Raw genomic sequence first — 17,684 nt, forward strand, 5'->3', positions numbered from 1 at the left:
TGTTCATCTCTTTGATTCCCGGCTCTTGACCCTACGCTTCCCACGACTACTCTTCATTGGATTTGCCCCTTGTATGTACTTTTGCCTGCCTGCAATAAAACGCAGTTTTGACTTACATTGTGACTGTCTCAACTTGTGTGCGTTACAAAATAACCAACCTCACCGTTGACAGTCACAATGCCCCAGCTAAGGAGTCGCGCAGCTCACTAGAGCGGAGGTGCACGTCACATTCGGGCGCGGAGCTACAGTGTGGAGAGATGACCACGCGCTCACGGCCCAGGGGCAGCAGGTATGCGCTATTTCTGATTTTTTACCCGGTTTCACCTGTGTCTGCCCCTGAGCCCGTTTATGCATGTCTGAGCGCCGTGAACTCTCCACCCCCGGAGAGGTTTTATGGCTCTTCCGACGCAGACCAAGGGGTTTCTATGCAAGGCAGCGGTTATGTAACTCATAACCCCGCCCTCGACATTATGGACCCAGCGGCCCAACTCGTGGGTTTGCGTCAGGGGAGCCAAACCGTGGAGGCTTATATTATGGATTTTTGTGTCCTGGCGTACCAGGTGAATTTTAATGAGGTGGCTCTGAAGACCATTTTTCAATGTGGTCTGAATGAGCCAACCTCATCATTAATGCCTGGTGGTCGCTGCCCCTTAACCTGGCTCAGTTTATTGACCTCGCCCTACTGTACTCTGGTTCCTCGTTCACTGTGGGGAGGCAGACACTGAACCAGCGCTCCACACCAAGACCCCGTCTTGAAGCCTGACACGGCCCCAGTCCCTAAGCCTGACACGGCCCCAGTCCCTAAGCCTGACACGGCCCCAGTCACGAGGCCTGTCACGGCCCCAGCCTCGAGCCTGGCACGGCCAGCGAGCCAGCGCCCATGCCCGCCACGACCAGCGAGCCAGCGCCCATGCCCGCCACGGCCAGCGAGCCAGCGCCCATGCCCGCCACGGCCAACGAGCCAGCGCCCATGCCCGCCACGGCCAGCGAGCCAGCGCCCATGTCTGCCACGTCAGCGAGTCAGCGCCTGTAGCCTCGACCGTCCCCATGGCCACGTCCCCTGTTGGCCGAAGACGTAAGAGAAGGAAGAGGGCCCCTTCTCCCCAGTCTCGTCTTGTGCTCAAGACCGCAGAGGGTCCCGCAGAGTCTCCCACGGCTCTGCAGACCTCTGCTCCGCCCTCAGAGTCTCCCACGGCTCTGCCGGGCTCTGCTCCGCCCCCAGAGTCTCCCACGGCTCTGCCGGGCTCTGCTCCGCCCCCAGAGTCTCCCACGGCTCTGCCGGGCTCTGCTCCGCCCCAGAGTCTCCCACGGCTCTGCCGGGCTCTGCTCCGCCCCAGAGTCTCCCACGGCTCTGCCGGGCTCTGCTCCGCCCCCAGAGTCTCCCACGGCTCTGCCGGGCTCTGCTCCGCCCCCAGAGTCTCCCACGGCTCTGCCGGGTTCTGCTCGCCCCTCTGAGCCCTCCCGGGCTCCGCCTCACGAGTCTCCAAGGGCCCCTCACGAGCCTCCCAGAGCTCTACCCCTCAAGTCCCTCAGGGCTCCACCCTTCAAGCCTCTCACGGCTTCCCCCCTCGAGTCTCTCAAGGCTCCATCCCTCGAGTCTTTCATGGCTCCACCCCTCAAGCCTCTCACGGCTTCGCCTCTCGAGTCTCTCAAGGCTCCATCCCTCGAGTCTTTCATGGCTCCACCCCTCAAGCCCCTCACGGCTTCGCCTCTCGAGTCTCTCAAGGCTCCATCCCTCGAGTCTTTCATGGCTCCACCCCTCAAGCCTCTCACGGCTTCGCCTCTCGAGTCTCTCAGGGCTCCATCCCTCGAGTCTCTCATGGCTCCACCCCTCAAGCCTCTCACGGCTTCGCCTCTCGAGTCTCTCAGGGCTCCATCCCTCGAGTCTTTCATGGCTCCACCCCTCAAGCCTCTCACGGCTTCGCCTCTCGAGTCTCTCAGGGCTCCATCCCTCGAGTCTTTCATGGCTCCGCCCCTCAAGCCTCTCACGGCTTCGCCTCTCGAGTCTCTCAGGGCTCCTCCGCCTCTCAGGGCGTCCCCTCTCGAGTCTTTCATGGCTCCACCCCTCAAGCCTCTCACGGCGTCGCCTCTCGAGTCTTTCATGGCTCCGCCCCTCAGGCCTCTCACGGCTCCGCCCCTCGAGTCTTTCAGGGCTCCGCCCCTCGAGTCTTTCATGGCTCCGCCCCTCAAGCCTCTCACGGCTCGCCTCTCGAGTCTCTTAGGGCTCCATCCCTCAAGCCTCTCACGGCTTCGCCTCTCGAGTCTCTCAGGGCTCCTCCGCCTCTCAGGGCTCCGCCCCTCGAGTCTCTCAGGGCTCCTCCCCCTCTCAAGCCTCTCAGGGCTCCCCCTCTCGAGTCTTTCAGGGCTCCTCCTCCTCTCAAGCCTCTCAGGGCTTCGTCTCTCGAGTCTCTCAGGGCTCCTCCCCCTCTCAAGCCTCTCAGGGCTCCCCCTCTCGAGTCTTTCAAGGCTCCCCCCCTCAAGCCTCTCGAGCCTCCCAGGGCTCTGCCTCCCGAGCCTCCTATGGCTCTGCCTCCCGAGCCTCCTACGGCTCCCCCTCCAGAGCCTCCTACGGCTCCACCTCCCGAGCCTCCCAGGGCTCGGCCACTAGAGGCTCCTATGGCTCTGCCTCCCGAGCCTCCTACGGCTCTGCTCCCTAAGACTCCAGAGCCTTCTAGAGATTCGCCTCCCGAGCCTCCCACGGCGTCACCTCCCCCGGCTCTGCCTCCAGAGCCTACCAGGGCTTCACTCCTGGAGCCTTCTACGGCGCCACCTCCCATGGCGTCACCTCCCTCGACTCTGCCTCCAGAACCTACCAGGGCTTCACTCCTGGAGCCTTCTACGGTGCCACCTCCCATGGCGTCACCTCCCTCGGCTCTGCCTCCAGACCCTACCAGGGCTTCACTCCTGGAGCCTTCTACGGTGCCACCTCCCACGGCGTCACCTCCCTCGGCTCTGTCTCCAGAGCCTACCAGGGCTTCACTCCTGGAGCCTTCTACGGCGCCACCTCCCACGGCGTCACCTCCCTCGGCTCTGCCTCCAGAGCCTTCCAGGGCTTCACCTCTGGAGCCTCCTACGGCGCCACCTCCATGGGCTCCACTTCCAGAGCCTTCCAGGCCTTCACCCCTAAAGCCCCCCTTGGCTCCACCTCCAGAGCCTTCCAGGCCTTCGCCCCTGGAGCCTCCTTCGGCTCCACCTCCAGAGCCGTCCAGGCCTTCGCCCCTAAAGCCTCCTTCGGCTCCACTTCCAGAGCCTTCCAGGCCTTCGCCCCTAAAGCCTCCTTCGGCTCCACCTCCAGAGCCCACCAGGGCCTCGCCCCTGGAGTCCTCCACGACTCCGCCTTTCACGGCTCCGCCCCTGAAACCTTTCCTCACTGGGTCTTGCCTGCTCCTCTTGTGACCGTTCCTCTCCCTACCCCCTGGCCTCTTCCCTGGCCTCCTGACCTTGTCCGGTGGCCTCCTGACCCTCTACCTGTCCTGTGGCCTCTTCCCTGGCCTCCGGACCCTATTCCTGTCCGGTGGTCACCTTCCAGACCTCCGGACCCAGTCCCTGTCCTCCAGTCGCCTTCCAGACCTCCTGACCCAGTCTCTGCCCTATGGCTGTCCCCTAGACCTCCCGACCACCCGCCTGTCCACTATGTTCCCCCTGACCTTGCCTTAAACTGCCCATTGACCCCGATGGACTGTTTCATTCCCTTTGTGCTTTCTGTTCCCCGCGAGATCACACTCTCGTTCTGTTCCCCGCGAGATCACACTCTCGTTCTGTTCCCCGCGAGATCACACTCTCGTTCTGTTCCCCGCGAGCTCACACGCTCGGTCTGTTCCCCGCGAGCTCACACGCTCGTTCTGTTCCCCGCGAGCTCACACGCTCGTTCTGTTCCCTCGAGCTCACACGCTCGTTCGGTCCCTCGAGCTCACACGCTCGTTCGGTCCCCTCGAGCTCACACGCTCGTTCGGTCCCCTCGAGCTCACACGCTCGTTCTGTCCCCTCTCACTCCTCGCAGCCGAGCGCGGCCGTCAGGAGCCGTCCTATTCAGAGGGGGGAGTACTGTCACGAACCCCTTTCCTCTGCCCCATCTCAGCTTCCTCACACACGCACACATACACTTCCCGCTCCGCCCCCAGCGTACGCTCTTTTTTCCTCCCTCGAGCACTCACGCTCGTTATGCTATTACGAGCTCTCGCTCGTAAACCCTCTCCCCCCTCTGACTCATGTTCGCACTCGCTACCAGCCTAAACATTATGACCACTTGCACTCACGCGCTTCCTACCTTCACACATTGTTTACACCTGCACTCACGCGCTTCTTGTCCCCACACATTAGTTACACCTGCACTCGTCTCGATCACCTGTCATTGTTTACACCTGCACTTGCCCCTATATATATCACTGCCCTTTCGTCTCACTCTTGTTGGTTATTGTATTTAGATTCCCGTGTTTTGACCCCCGCTAGTCACGTCTAGTTTTGACTTCCCCACTCTTGATTATCCCCTTAGTTTGCCAACTCCCTATTCCTCTCGTTTCCCTGTCTTTCGCTCCCGCTTATCCCGTCTTGTCTTGTCCATAGTTGTTAACTGTTTTCCCCACTTCGACCCCCGCTATCGTTCACCTCCCTCACTAGATCTGCCCCCTTGTTCATCTCTTTGATTCCCCGGCTCTTGACCCTACGCTTCCCACGACTACTCTTCATTGGATTTGCCCCTTGTATGTACTTTTGCCTGCCTGCAATAAAACGCAGTTTTGACTTACATTGTGACTGTCTCAACTTGTGTGCGTTACATTAGGTTAGGGAGGTATGTTTAAATCTTTAAAACATCCATCTAAAATTCTGCTTAAAACCTCATCAATTCAATTGCTTTTGGCGCCCCCTACTGGACATTTAACTGGAAACCTGCTGTGTTATAAAGCTCATACATTTTTTATTGCAAAAATGCTGCCATGGTCATGTAAATTTCATGGCATCAGGCTGGAAACTACCTATCTTCAAAATCGACTAATCAGTGGGTTGCCAGAACAACTAAAGCACAACAGACGTATAAGAAACAAACAAACAAACATGAGATGCATTGCAACAGCCAAAATCGTCCGTCTAAATGAGTACATCTGTTGTGGCTTTTTAAAAGTGATACATTTAAAGACGCAGCTTTTCCGATATGTTGTTAACGTGCAAACTGCAACACAGCAAGCTAATTGATGTATCAACGCAAAAAAAAAATCACAAATAATACAAATATATAAGTATATTATAAGAAAGTTGTGATCTCTCACCTTTAACCTTGTCCCCTTTGCTGAGGCTGATCTCACGCTCACCGTGAGCGGAGTGAGAACGTGTCGCCACAAACACGCGACCCGGAACAGCACTGTACAGCCTCTTCCTCTGGCCACCATCCCCTCTGTAGTGCACACAAAATAATAATAATAACGTTCACATGTAGGCAAAAAAGTTGTAAGGCCTCGTCCACACTAATCTGTTTTCGTTTAAAACTCAGTTTTCAGTGTCCAATCGTCATCTTAACTTATTTGTATGAAAACGGCATTTTAATTCGATGCCAAATTTCATCAAGTAATAAAACAATGTGGCCTGGGTATCTCAGCGAGTAAAGACGCTGACTACCACACCTGGAGTCGCGAGTTCAATCCAGGGTGTGCTGAGTGACTCCTGTCAGGCTTCCTAAGCAACCAATTGGCCTGGTTGCTAGGGTGGGTAGAGTCATTTTGGGTTAACCACCTCATGGCCTATAATGTGGTTCTCGCTCTCGATGTGGCGCATGGTGAGTTTGCGTGGATACCGTGGAGAATAGCGTGAAGCGTGGGCCTCTTATGATTCACTAGGCTCAACAAGCCACGTGATAAGATGCGCGGATTGGCGGTCTCGGACACGGAGGCAACTGAGATTCATTTAAATGCATTTGACAGGTTTTGCAGTGTCTTTACTCTCTTTTCTTCATGTTAAAAGAAAGCAGCGGTTGACCTTGTTCCCGATGTGTTAAATCTGACTCCATAAACTGAACATTAGTTTAATGATTCATTCTGTTGGAGGGGAGATATGTTTATTAAGTCACTGAGTAAGAATGAACTCAGTGTGGCAGCAAAGCTTTGGCCAGAAGCTGAACAGAGATAATCACGACGTGAAAAATAATGAGTCACAGCTTCAGTAACATACCATAAGACAAGCAACAGAATTCAATGTTGACAGTTTCACACTTAAAATAAAGTCACAACTGAAAGAATGAAAGTGATTTATAACATGATATATAAAGTGAGATATAAAGTGATTATAAAGTAATATATAAATTGATATATAAAGTGAGAAATAAAGTTATATATAAAGTGAGAAATAAAGTTATATATAAAGTGAGAAATAAAGTGATTATAAAGTGATTATAAAGTGAGATATAAAGTGATTATAAAGTGAGAAATAAAGTGAGATAAAGTGAGATATAAAGTGAGATATAGAGTTATTATAAAGTGATATATAAAGTGAGAAATAAAGTGATTATAAAGTGATTATAAAGTGAGAAATAAAGTGAGATAAAGTGAGATATAAAGTGAGATATAAAGTGATTATAAAGTGAGATATAAAGTGATTATAAAGTGATTATAATGTGAGATATAAAGTGATTATAAAGTGATATAAAAAGTGAGAAATAAAGTGATTATAAAGTGAGATATAAAGTGATTATAAAGTGATTATAAAGTGAGATATAAAGTTAGATATAAAGTGATTATAAAGTAATATATAAATTGATATATAAAGTGAGAAATAAAGTTATATATAAAGTGAGAAATAAAGTTATATATAAAGTGATATATAAAGTGAGAAATAAAGTGATTATAAAGTGAGATATAAAGTGATTATAAAGTGAGAAATAAAGTGAGATAAAGTGAGATATAAAGTGAGATATAGAGTTATTATAAAGTGATATATAAAGTGAGAAATAAAGTGATTATAAAGTGATTATAAAGTGAGAAATAAAGTGAGATAAAGTGAGATATAAAGTGAGATATAAAGTGATTATAAAGTGAGATATAAAGTGATTATAAAGTGATTATAATGTGAGATATAAAGTGATTATAAAGTGATATAAAAAGTGAGAAATAAAGTGATTATAAAGTGAGATATAAAGTGATTATAAAGTGATTATAAAGTGAGATATAAAGTTAGATATAAAGTGATTATAAAGTGATTATAAAGTGAGATATAAAGTGATTATAAAGTGGTTATAAAGTGAGAAATAAAGTGAGATATAAAGTGAGATATAAAGTGATTATAAAGTGATTATAAAGTGAGAAATAAAGTGAGAAATAAAGTGATTATAAAGTGAGATATAAAGTGATATATAAAGTGAGAAATAAAGTGAGATATAAACTGAGATATAAAGTGATTATAAAGTGATATATAAAGTGAGATATAAAGTGATTATAAAGTGATTATAAAGTGAGAAATAAAGTGAATATAAAGTGATATATAAAGTGATTATAAAGTGAGAAATAAAGTGAGATATAAAGTGAGATATAAAGTGATTATAAAGTGATATGTAAAGTGAGAAATAAAGTGAGAAATAAAGTGATTATAAAGTGAGATATAAAGTGATATATAACGTGAGATATAAAGTGATTATAAAGTGATAAATAAAGTGAGATATAAAGTGAGATAAAAAGTGAGAAATAAAGTGAGATATAAACTGAGATATAAACTGAGATATAAAGTGATATATAAAGTGAGATATAAAGTGATTATAAAGTGAGATATAAAGTGAGATATAAAGTGATTATAAAGTGAGATATAAAGTGAGAAATAAAGTGAATATAAAGTGATATATAAAGTGATTATAAAGTGAGAAATAAAGTGAGATATAAAGTGAGATATAAAGTGAGATATAAAGTGATTATAAAGTGATATGTAAAGTGAGAAATAAAGTGAGAAATAAAGTTATATATAAAATGAAAAATAAAGTTATATATAAAGTGAGAAATAAAGTGAGAAATAAAGTTATATATAAAGTGAGAAATAAAGTGAGAAATAAAGTTATATATAAAGTGAGAAATAAAGTGAGATATAAAGTGATTATAAAGTGATTAGAAAGTGATATATAAAGTGATTATGAAGTGATTATAAAGTTAGAAATAAAGTTATTATAATGTGAGATATAAAGTGATTATAAAGTGATTATAAAGTGAGATATAAAGTGAGATATATAAAGTGAGATATAAAGTGATTATAATGTGAGAAATAAAGTGATATATAAAGTGATTATAAAGTGATATTTAAAGTGATTATAAAGTGAGAAATAAAGTGCGATAAAGTGAGATATAAAGTGAGATATAAAGTGATTATAAAGTGATATATAAAGGGATATATAAAGTGAGATATAAAGTGATTATAAAGTGAGATATAAAGTGATTATAAAGTGAGATATAAAGTGAGATATAAAGTGAGATATAAAGTGATTATAAAGTGATTATAAAGTGAGAAATAAAGTGAGATATAAAGTGAGATATAAAGTGATTATAAAGTGAGATATAAAGTGAGATATAAAGTGATTATAAAGTGATATATAACGTGATTATAAAGTGAGAAATAAAGTGATTATAAAGTGAGAAATAAAGTGATTATAAAGTGATATATAAAGTGAGATATAAAGTGATATATAAAGTGAGATATAAAGTGATATATAAAGTGAGATATAAAGTGATTATAAAGTGAGATATAACGTGATATATAAAGTGAGATATAAAGTGATTATAAAGTGAGAAATGAAGTGATTATAAAGTGAGAAATAAAGTGATATATAAAGTGATTATAAAGTGAGAAATAAAGTGATATATAAAGTGATTATAAAGTGAGAAATAAAGTGATTATAAAGTGATTATAAAGTGAGATATAAAGTGATTATAAAGTGAGATATAAAGTGAGATATGAAGTGAGATATAAAGTGATTATAAAGTGAGATATAAAGTGAATATAAAGTGATTATAAATTGAGAAATAAAGTGATTATAAAGTGAGAAATAAAGTGATTATAAAGTGAGATATAAAGTGATTATAAAGTGAGATATAAAGTGAGATATGAAGTGAGATATAAAGTGATTATAAAGTGAGATATAAAGTGATTATAAAGTGAGAAATAAAGTGAGATATAAAGTGAGATATAAAGTGATTATAAAGTGAGATATAAAGTGAGATATAAAGTGATTATAAAGTGATATATAACGTGATTATAAAGTGAGAAATAAAGTGATTATAAAGTGAGAAATAAAGTGATTATAAAGTGATATATAAAGTGAGATATAAAGTGATATATAAAGTGAGATATAAAGTGATATATAAAGTGAGATATAAAGTGATTATAAAGTGAGATATAACGTGATATATAAAGTGAGATATAAAGTGATTATAAAGTGAGAAATGAAGTGATTATAAAGTGAGAAATAAAGTGATATATAAAGTGATTATAAAGTGAGAAATAAAGTGATATATAAAGTGATTATAAAGTGAGAAATAAAGTGATTATAAAGTGATTATAAAGTGAGATATAAAGTGATTATAAAGTGAGATATAAAGTGAGATATGAAGTGAGATATAAAGTGATTATAAAGTGAGATATAAAGTGAATATAAAGTGATTATAAATTGAGAAATAAAGTGATTATAAAGTAAGAAATAAAGTGATTATAAAGTGAGATATAAAGTGATTATAAAGTGAGATATAAAGTGAGATATGAAGTGAGATATAAAGTGATTATAAAGTGAGATATAAAGTGATTATAAAGTGATTATAAAGTGAGAAATAAAGTGATTATAAAAGTGAGATATAAAGTGATTATAAAATTATTATAAAGTGATTATAAAGTGAGAAATAAAGTGATATATAAAGTGATTATAAAGTGATTATAAAGTGAGAAATAAAGTGATATATAAAGTGATTATAAAGTGAGAAATAAAGTGATTATAAAGTGAGATATAAAGGGATTATAAAGTGAGATATAAAGTGAGATATAAAGTGATTATAAAGTGAGATATAAAGTGATTATAAAGTGATTATAAAGTGAGAAATAAAGTGATATATAAAGTGATTATAAAGTGAGAAATAAAGTGATTATAAAGTGATTATAAAGTGAGATATAAAGTGATTATAAAGTGAGATATAAAGTGAGATATGAAGTGAGATATAAAGTGATTATAAAGTGAGATATAAAGTGATTATAAAGTGATTATAAAGTGAGAAATAAAGTGATTATAAAAGTGAGATATAAAGTGATTATAAAATTATTATAAAGTGATTATAAAGTGAGAAATAAAGTGATATATAAAGTGATTATAAAGTGATAAATAAAGTGATATATAAAGTGATTATAAAGTGAGAAATAAAGTGATTATAAAGTGAGATATAAAGTGATTATAAAGTGAGATATAAAGTGAGACATAAAGTGATATATAAAGTGAGATATAAAGTGAGATATAAAGTGATTATAAAGTGATTATAAAGTGAGATATAAAGTGAGATAAAGTGATATATAAAGTGATTATAAAGTTATATATAAAGTGATTATAAAGTGATATATAAAGTGATTATAAAGTGATTATAAAGTGAGATATAAAGTGAGATATATAAAGTGAGATATAAAGTGATTATAACGTGAGAAATAAAGTGATATATAAAGTGATTATAAAGTGATATATAAAGTGATTATAAAGTGATTATAAAGTGCGATAAAGTGAGATATAAAGTGATTATAAAGTGATATATAAAGTAAGATATAAAGTGATTATAAAGTGATATATAAAGTGAGATATAAAGTGATTATAAAGTGATTATAAAGTGAGATATAAAGTGATTATATAGTGATATATAAAGTGAGAAATAAAGTGATTATAAAGTGATTATAAAGTGAGAAATAAAGGGATTATAAAGTGAGATATAAAGTGAGATATAAAGTGAGATAAAGTGATTATAAAGTGAGATATAAAGTGATTATAAAGTGAGAAATAAAGTGATTATAAAGTGAGAAATAAAGTGATTATAAAGTGATTATAAAGTGATATATAAAGTGATTATAAAGTGATATATAAATTGAGATATAAAAAAATTTGCAGTTTTGAGTTTATTTCTTGCCTTTATTTCTCGTTATTGTGAGTTTATATTTTGCAATAAAGTTGCAATTGCGAAAAATTGTTAAAATTTTGAGTTTTTAATCTTGAAATTGCAACTTTATATCTCGAAATTGTGAGTTTATGTCTCCCAATCGGGACGTAGTTGCAGAATATAAACATACGACATTTATGAGAAATAAAGTCTCAATTGCGAGAAATAAAGTGAAATATAAAGCATGAAGAAACTTTACAGTTGTGAGTTAGAACTTGCAATTGCGACTTTATATCTCACTATTGCATCTTTATTTTTGCAATTGTGACTTTAAACATATCTTGCATATTGACTTTGTATCTCGCATGCTGCATTCAGAATAACATTTTTGGGTGTGTATGCACCAGCTAAAACAACATAGACATTGCGTGCAAATCAGGGGGTCAGGAATGTGCTATGTCCCCGTTAGCCCCTGCTGGTAGTTGCTGGAACTACACCATACGATGCCGAAAATAAAAGTGCATTTTGATGAAATCATGTTGTCCATGCAAATTATCAATCGCAAGTATTTCATAATATTATAGTAGATGTTTAAACCATGACGGATTGTTTTTGAAGGGCTCTTAGAAGCGAGAAATGTACTTGACTGTCATGAGACTGTCATCTGAAACTGAGCGCCCAAAGTCAACAACCAAAAACTTTTCCTGAGAAAGAACATGTATACATCAATCCATCTTTACTCACCCTTGCCTCCCGCGTTGTTTTTGCTGTTTGTCCTCCATGTCTCCTCCTTCTCTCCCACGAGATGGAGAACGTGTTCGAGCTCCACGTGGACTGCTGGAACTCCTCAGAGCGAAAGACGCCCGCGCTGAGTCTGAGAGAGATAGAAAAAACAACTGATTTATTTGGTGACTCTTATCTCTGCTGATATGTTCCCTTGATGAACACCTGGGGTTTGAAGACCTACTTGAGCAGGCGGCATGCTGGCAGCAGTGGTGGGCGGGGCTACAGGATCCATGAGTGTTGTCATCGTGTTCTCGCTCTTGGCGCGGAGCAGCGGGTGCTGATGTTGAAGGCCAGCTGTGTGGGATTGATTTGGCACACTGTCCATACATTGAGGGGCATATTTAGGAGTTTCCAAAAATGGAACTAGAGGACAAAAGATTTGAGATTAGGGAGAGATGGTTCTCAGTATATTCGTTCTCCAATCATTATTGTTGACGAGTGCTGGCTGTCAACAACAATTTCACGAGATCACATGTTCCTATAATCTTTGAGAGTGGCACAGGTAAACAAAATTGGCTTGATGTTGGCAAGCAAAGCAGCCGTTTACACACCACTGCGTAGGATTAGTTGAACAAGCAATGCCCAAACTTGTATTTTAAACTCCATTTTACAAATGCACACTCACCGATTTCTGCATCACTGTGATTTTTTATGATTTCTCCAAGTTCAAAATGGCCGGACATCACGGCAACCTAAAAAAAAAACAACAACAACAACAACAGAGTCATAAAGCCATAGAGAATATTAAAATGTAACAGACCAAAATGATGTTATGCAAGTTACTTTATTAGAAGAAATTGCATCACATGGTTACCTGGAAAGGGGTTTGGCCATGTTTGTTTTCGATCTCTTTATTGGCTCCTCTGTAAAGGAGGACCCGGGCACAGCTCTCCTGATTGGACAGAGGAGACGACTTTTGATTGGCTTACTGTTTACATGTATTGCTCTTGTTTAATAAAGTAGTTTGTTCATGTCCCTAACCCTTAGTGTGAGAAGTAGAAATAGTGATGCTTGCCTAAGCAAACAATTTGGCAATAACTTCACTATACAAACAAAAGTTTATGGAGATGGCACTAACGTTTGTGCGCTCACCTTATTGTAAAGTGCACAAATGTGGAGGGCAGTGTTTCCTGATGCATTCTGGGAAGTGGTGTCAGCACCATAGAAAAGAAGATGTTCTATATGTTGAGCAAATCCGTGCTGACACGCCTGCGAATGAGTGAACATGGAGGTTAAGGAACAAGAAGACTGTCCATATCTTTGGGAAAGATGAGGATTTAAAGAACAGAAAACACAAGGGAACGACTTTCAGGTTGCACATTAAAAAACGTGCTGTGATCCATAGCTAATGTCCAAGTTTGGGATCTTGGATGGAAAAACAGGAGGGCCAAGACTCTAGAAATATTAGTAAGAATAAAATTCTACTGCTATGATTTACTACGATTCACTACTTCATTTTTTTTCTTAAAGGGACAGTTCACCCAAAAATGAAAATGCTCTCATCATTTACTCACTCTCATGACATCCCAGATGTGTGTGACTTTCTGTCTTCTGCAGAACACAAATTAAGAATATTTTCTGTTCTTTTATATCTGTAGGACCATATAATCCTAGTGAATTGTGATCAGAACTTGGAAGGTCCAAAAAGCACATAAAAGCAGCATAAATGTAATCTATACGACTCCAGTGTTTTAATGAATGTCTTCAGAAGTGATACGATAGGTGTGGGTGAGAAACAGAACAATATTTCAGTCCTTTTTTACTATAAATCTTCACCTTTGACCAGCCCCAACCAGCAAGTGGTGATATGCACAAAGAATGTGAGTCATCAAAAAACAAAAAGAATGTGAAAGTGAAAGTGAAAGTGGGGATTTATTATTTTATATATATGGATGCACTTTATTAATCAACCAAAATCCCAATAATAACCAGTTGGTCCATAACACAGGACTATTAACAAGTCCAAAACGCATTGGGGACTCTTATTTTGAAATGACGGAGGCTTGGCTCCATTACAATGATCTATATTTAATAATTCACCAAATTAAGCCTTTTTATAGCCTTTTATATTCATCATTGAAGGGTTTTTGTATTTACATATTTTACAGATTTAATGAGTATATTGAGGTTTACTATTATTCACTAGATAAAGCTGGAGACACAATGTACGTGCTAATGGGAAACATTCCTAAATAGTCTTATTTTTCAATGTTTGCCCTCGCTTCAACGTAGAACACGATTACCTAATCAAAATGACAAAATATGAATTGACAAAAAGCAACTATCGGCAGCGATTCATCGGTAAAACCGATATATCAGTCTATCCCTTGTAGTTTTACCCAAACCGTCGACTAGTGGCAGAACTAACCAACTAGTTGGTGCAACCCCTACTTTTGAACAAGTTTCTCACACTAGTTCATTATTGTAGTATCAACCGTTTCAGGAACCCACCCTTAAACGGCATGTACAAACAGAACGAAATAAGACTGGTTGCTTTATACATCATTCCTGGATAAATAATCGGTTCATGGCCAAAGCAAGCTACAAAGTTGACCAGACTTTAAATCAATAGCCAAAAGTCTGGCTATGTGAGAGTAGAATTCAGTCTCATGGTGATGTAGTAGCTACAGCTCAGGGCGGACAGGCCAGAAGTTTGCTTAAAAAAAGAGTGCTGAGAGACGGTTGGATAAAAGCATCTGTTAAATGACTACATACTGACGTTAAGTAGTGTTCAATGTCAAATGTGTTCCACAAAGAAAAAACAAAGTCTACTTGCCCACAAATTAACTCTCCCAGACATATAATGAGGACCAGGATGAAACCTTCACAGGTGTTTAGAAACAAAGAGCATGACAGCGGTAAAGAGCGCGGATACTCAGATATAGAAAGGAAGGACGTAAGAAGATTTGAAGGATTTGAAAAAAATGATGAAAGAAGACAAGAGAGAATGAGGTATGGATACAACTGAATAAAGATGGAAACAGAGAGTTGCATACTTATACACATTCACAAAAACTTAAATATACTTAAATACCATCATCTCAGATTCACTTGAGGTTCCCCTTGAGTTAAGGAATCTAAACATGTGATACACACACACACCTGATGTGACTCATCCCATCCATTCTCATCTGTGACGCCCAGTTGAGCTCTGTAATACAGCAGAGCTTCACAACAGGAAGTGTCTCCCCCTGTCAGCACTGAGTGGTACAGCGGCGTCAGACCACAGCGGTCCCGATAATCCGGAGAGGCCCCCAGAGATAACAGCGCCTAAACGGTGGGATAGGATGAAAATGGAGGGTTAGACACATTATGATTTATAAACAAACCCCTCCCATTGCAAGTGCAGTAATGTTTCCAGGGCTGTTACGGTTTATACTGAAATCTATCCGTGTGGAGACGGCATTATGCGAAAACAAAAATGTTCTGCTAGGAAAGCTAATGTAGAATATTTCTATTAATTTTCCAAAACATTTTTCAGGCGTTTGTGATTTCTGGATACAGATTTTTTTGTAATAATTTTGATACAGATTGGTTTGCTAATGACTAATGATGCACCGATGTATCAGCCAATCATCGGCCGATAAAAGGAATAACATCTTTAACACAACTAATTTAAGTTCTCACCTTAAAGCTCGACACAACAACAAATTGGACAGGCTGCTTCAGCTAAAAAGGGACAAGCTTCATCGTTCAGAATTCAGTTCATGTGAGTTTGAAACATTTGGAAAATTAAGAAATCTTACCAATTTAATGTGAACCACAGACAGACAGGCAGACAGACAGATAGAGAGACAGACAGATATAGAGCTGGTTGCTAAGGTGATTTGGGTAGTCTCTAAGGCGTTGCTAAGGCAGTTGCTAGAGTGTTCTGATTGGTTGCTATGGCATTTACAGGTGGTTGCTAGGGTGTTCGCTAGGGTGTGCTTTTTGGTCACTAGATTGTTGCTAGGTGGTTGCTAGGGCATTGCTAGAGTGTTCCAGATTGTCACTAGGGCGTTGCTAGGTGGCAGCTAGGGTATTCTGGAGGGTCACTAGGGTGTTGCTAAGCAATTGTGAGGGTGTTCTGGGTGGTTGCTAGGCAAGTTGCTTGGGGTTTCTGGTTGGTCACTAGGGTGTTTCTAGGTGGATGGACCAGCAGTGCTGATTGCTAATGTGTTGCTAGGATGTTCTAGGTGGCTGTAGGGCATTGCTACATGGCTGCTGTGAAACAGACAGACAGATAGACAGACAGACAGACAGACAGACAGACAGACAGACAGACGGACGGACAGAGAGTTGGTTGCTAAGGTGATTTGGGCAGTCTCTGGGGCATTGCTAAGGCAGTTGCTAGAGTGTTCTGGTTAGTTGCTTAGGTGTTTATAGGTTGTTGCTTGGTGTTGCTAGGGTGTTCTTGATGGTCACAAGGGTGTTGCTAGGTGGTTGCTAGGCTGCTACTAGGGTATTCTGGAGGGTCACTAGGGTGTTGATTGGCAATTGCTAGGGTGTTTTGGGTGGTTGCTAGGCAGATACTTGTGTTCTGAGTGGCTACTAGGGCATTGCTAGGTGGTTGCTAGGATGTTCTGGATGGTTACTAGGGTATTGCTAGGTGGTTGCTAAGGTGTTATGGGTGGTCTCTAGGCAGTTGCTATGGGTTTCTGGGTGGTCGCGAGGGTGGTGTTAGGTGATTTGTACCAGTAATGCTGATTGCTAGTGTGTTCTAGGTGTTCTAGGTGGCTGCTAGGACATTTGGTAGGTTGCTGCTATGAAACAGACAGATAGGCGGGACGGACGGATGGACGGACGGATGGATAGATAGAAGCACGAAAGGCCTGCTGTGAATGAACTCCATGTGTATGTTTCTCAGTGTGTTTGTACCAGCAGTGCTGATTGATTGTGAGCTCTGACGGCTTTATGTAGAGGTGTGAGACCGTCTCTGGACTGGAAATCCACATGTGCCCCATTCAGCACCAGAACACGGATTCCTTCCACACTCAAACTCCCCTGAACCGCCAGACTAAGAGGAGTCTCTGAGAGAAACACAGGAAGAGAATGAGAGATTGTAGCTTCAGTATGGAGAAACATACAGTATGTCTTTTCAGAGTAACAAGCAACATACTTAATGTTTTAATGGTGCACAGCATGATTGTGTGCTACAAACCCGTATCTGACCGTGCAATGAGCTTTGTGATAAACGTATAAAGTGCAAGTTTTATAAAATAGCTTTTATAAATGTTTGAGAGCTAAAACAAAACAATAAAGAATAAAGAAGCAAAAATCAGGAATCTGTGTGTTTTATATTATACCACCAAGAATAGCATAGTTTCATTGCTTTCCCCCTTTCCATTTATGAATTTATCACTTTGAATAAAACACACATGTCCATTGAGAACATTAAAGTTGACATTAAGAGACTGTAAGGAACATAATAAGCTTGGAGTCGATGGTCAATGACCATGAGAAGATTCTGACAGGGACACGTTGACCACAGAATGATGGTCACGAGAAATGGAGAACTGAAAATATCAAAAGGGTTACACCAGCAGAATTAGATGAGCACACTTGGGTTTCCAGAAATCCACAATAAACCTTCATTTCCTGAAAACAGATGTTTCAACCTCAAGCCAAAACTCTTTTGACACTTGGGAATTTGTCATCCAAGAGTGAGAATTAAAGGGATGGTTCACCTGTAAATAATAATTCAGTATAGGACTGTCTTTATATCGCACCTCCGCTCTCAGTGTCATGGTAGTTTGGATCGAGTCCCTTCTCCAGAGCTTTACTCAACTTCTCCACGGCTCCACACTGAACATAATCCAGGAACTTCTTCAGATTGGC

At 41.0% G+C, this 17,684-nt stretch overlaps 1 protein-coding gene across 1 annotated transcript in view; it reads right to left on the reverse strand.

The window, feature by feature from the left end:
* LOC127634942 (SH3 and multiple ankyrin repeat domains protein 1-like) overlaps positions 1 to 17,684 on the reverse strand; it is a 59,676-nt gene that overhangs the window by 25,436 nt on the left and 16,556 nt on the right. The window contains exons 5-14 of the mRNA XM_052114710.1: positions 17,576 to 17,684; positions 16,725 to 16,876; positions 14,970 to 15,137; positions 12,960 to 13,076; positions 12,682 to 12,759; positions 12,493 to 12,559; positions 12,045 to 12,230; positions 11,826 to 11,949; positions 5,646 to 5,684; positions 5,265 to 5,389 (exon numbers count right to left, since the gene is read on the reverse strand). Of these exons, the coding sequence (XP_051970670.1) occupies positions 5,265 to 5,389; positions 5,646 to 5,684; positions 11,826 to 11,949; positions 12,045 to 12,230; positions 12,493 to 12,559; positions 12,682 to 12,759; positions 12,960 to 13,076; positions 14,970 to 15,137; positions 16,725 to 16,876; positions 17,576 to 17,684 (1,165 nt within the window). The remainder of the gene's footprint in view (positions 1 to 5,264; positions 5,390 to 5,645; positions 5,685 to 11,825; positions 11,950 to 12,044; positions 12,231 to 12,492; positions 12,560 to 12,681; positions 12,760 to 12,959; positions 13,077 to 14,969; positions 15,138 to 16,724; positions 16,877 to 17,575) is intronic.

This window comes from Xyrauchen texanus, chromosome 42 (genome assembly GCF_025860055.1).
Source record: "Xyrauchen texanus isolate HMW12.3.18 chromosome 42, RBS_HiC_50CHRs, whole genome shotgun sequence".
NCBI classification, from domain to species: Eukaryota; Metazoa; Chordata; class Actinopteri; order Cypriniformes; family Catostomidae; genus Xyrauchen; species Xyrauchen texanus.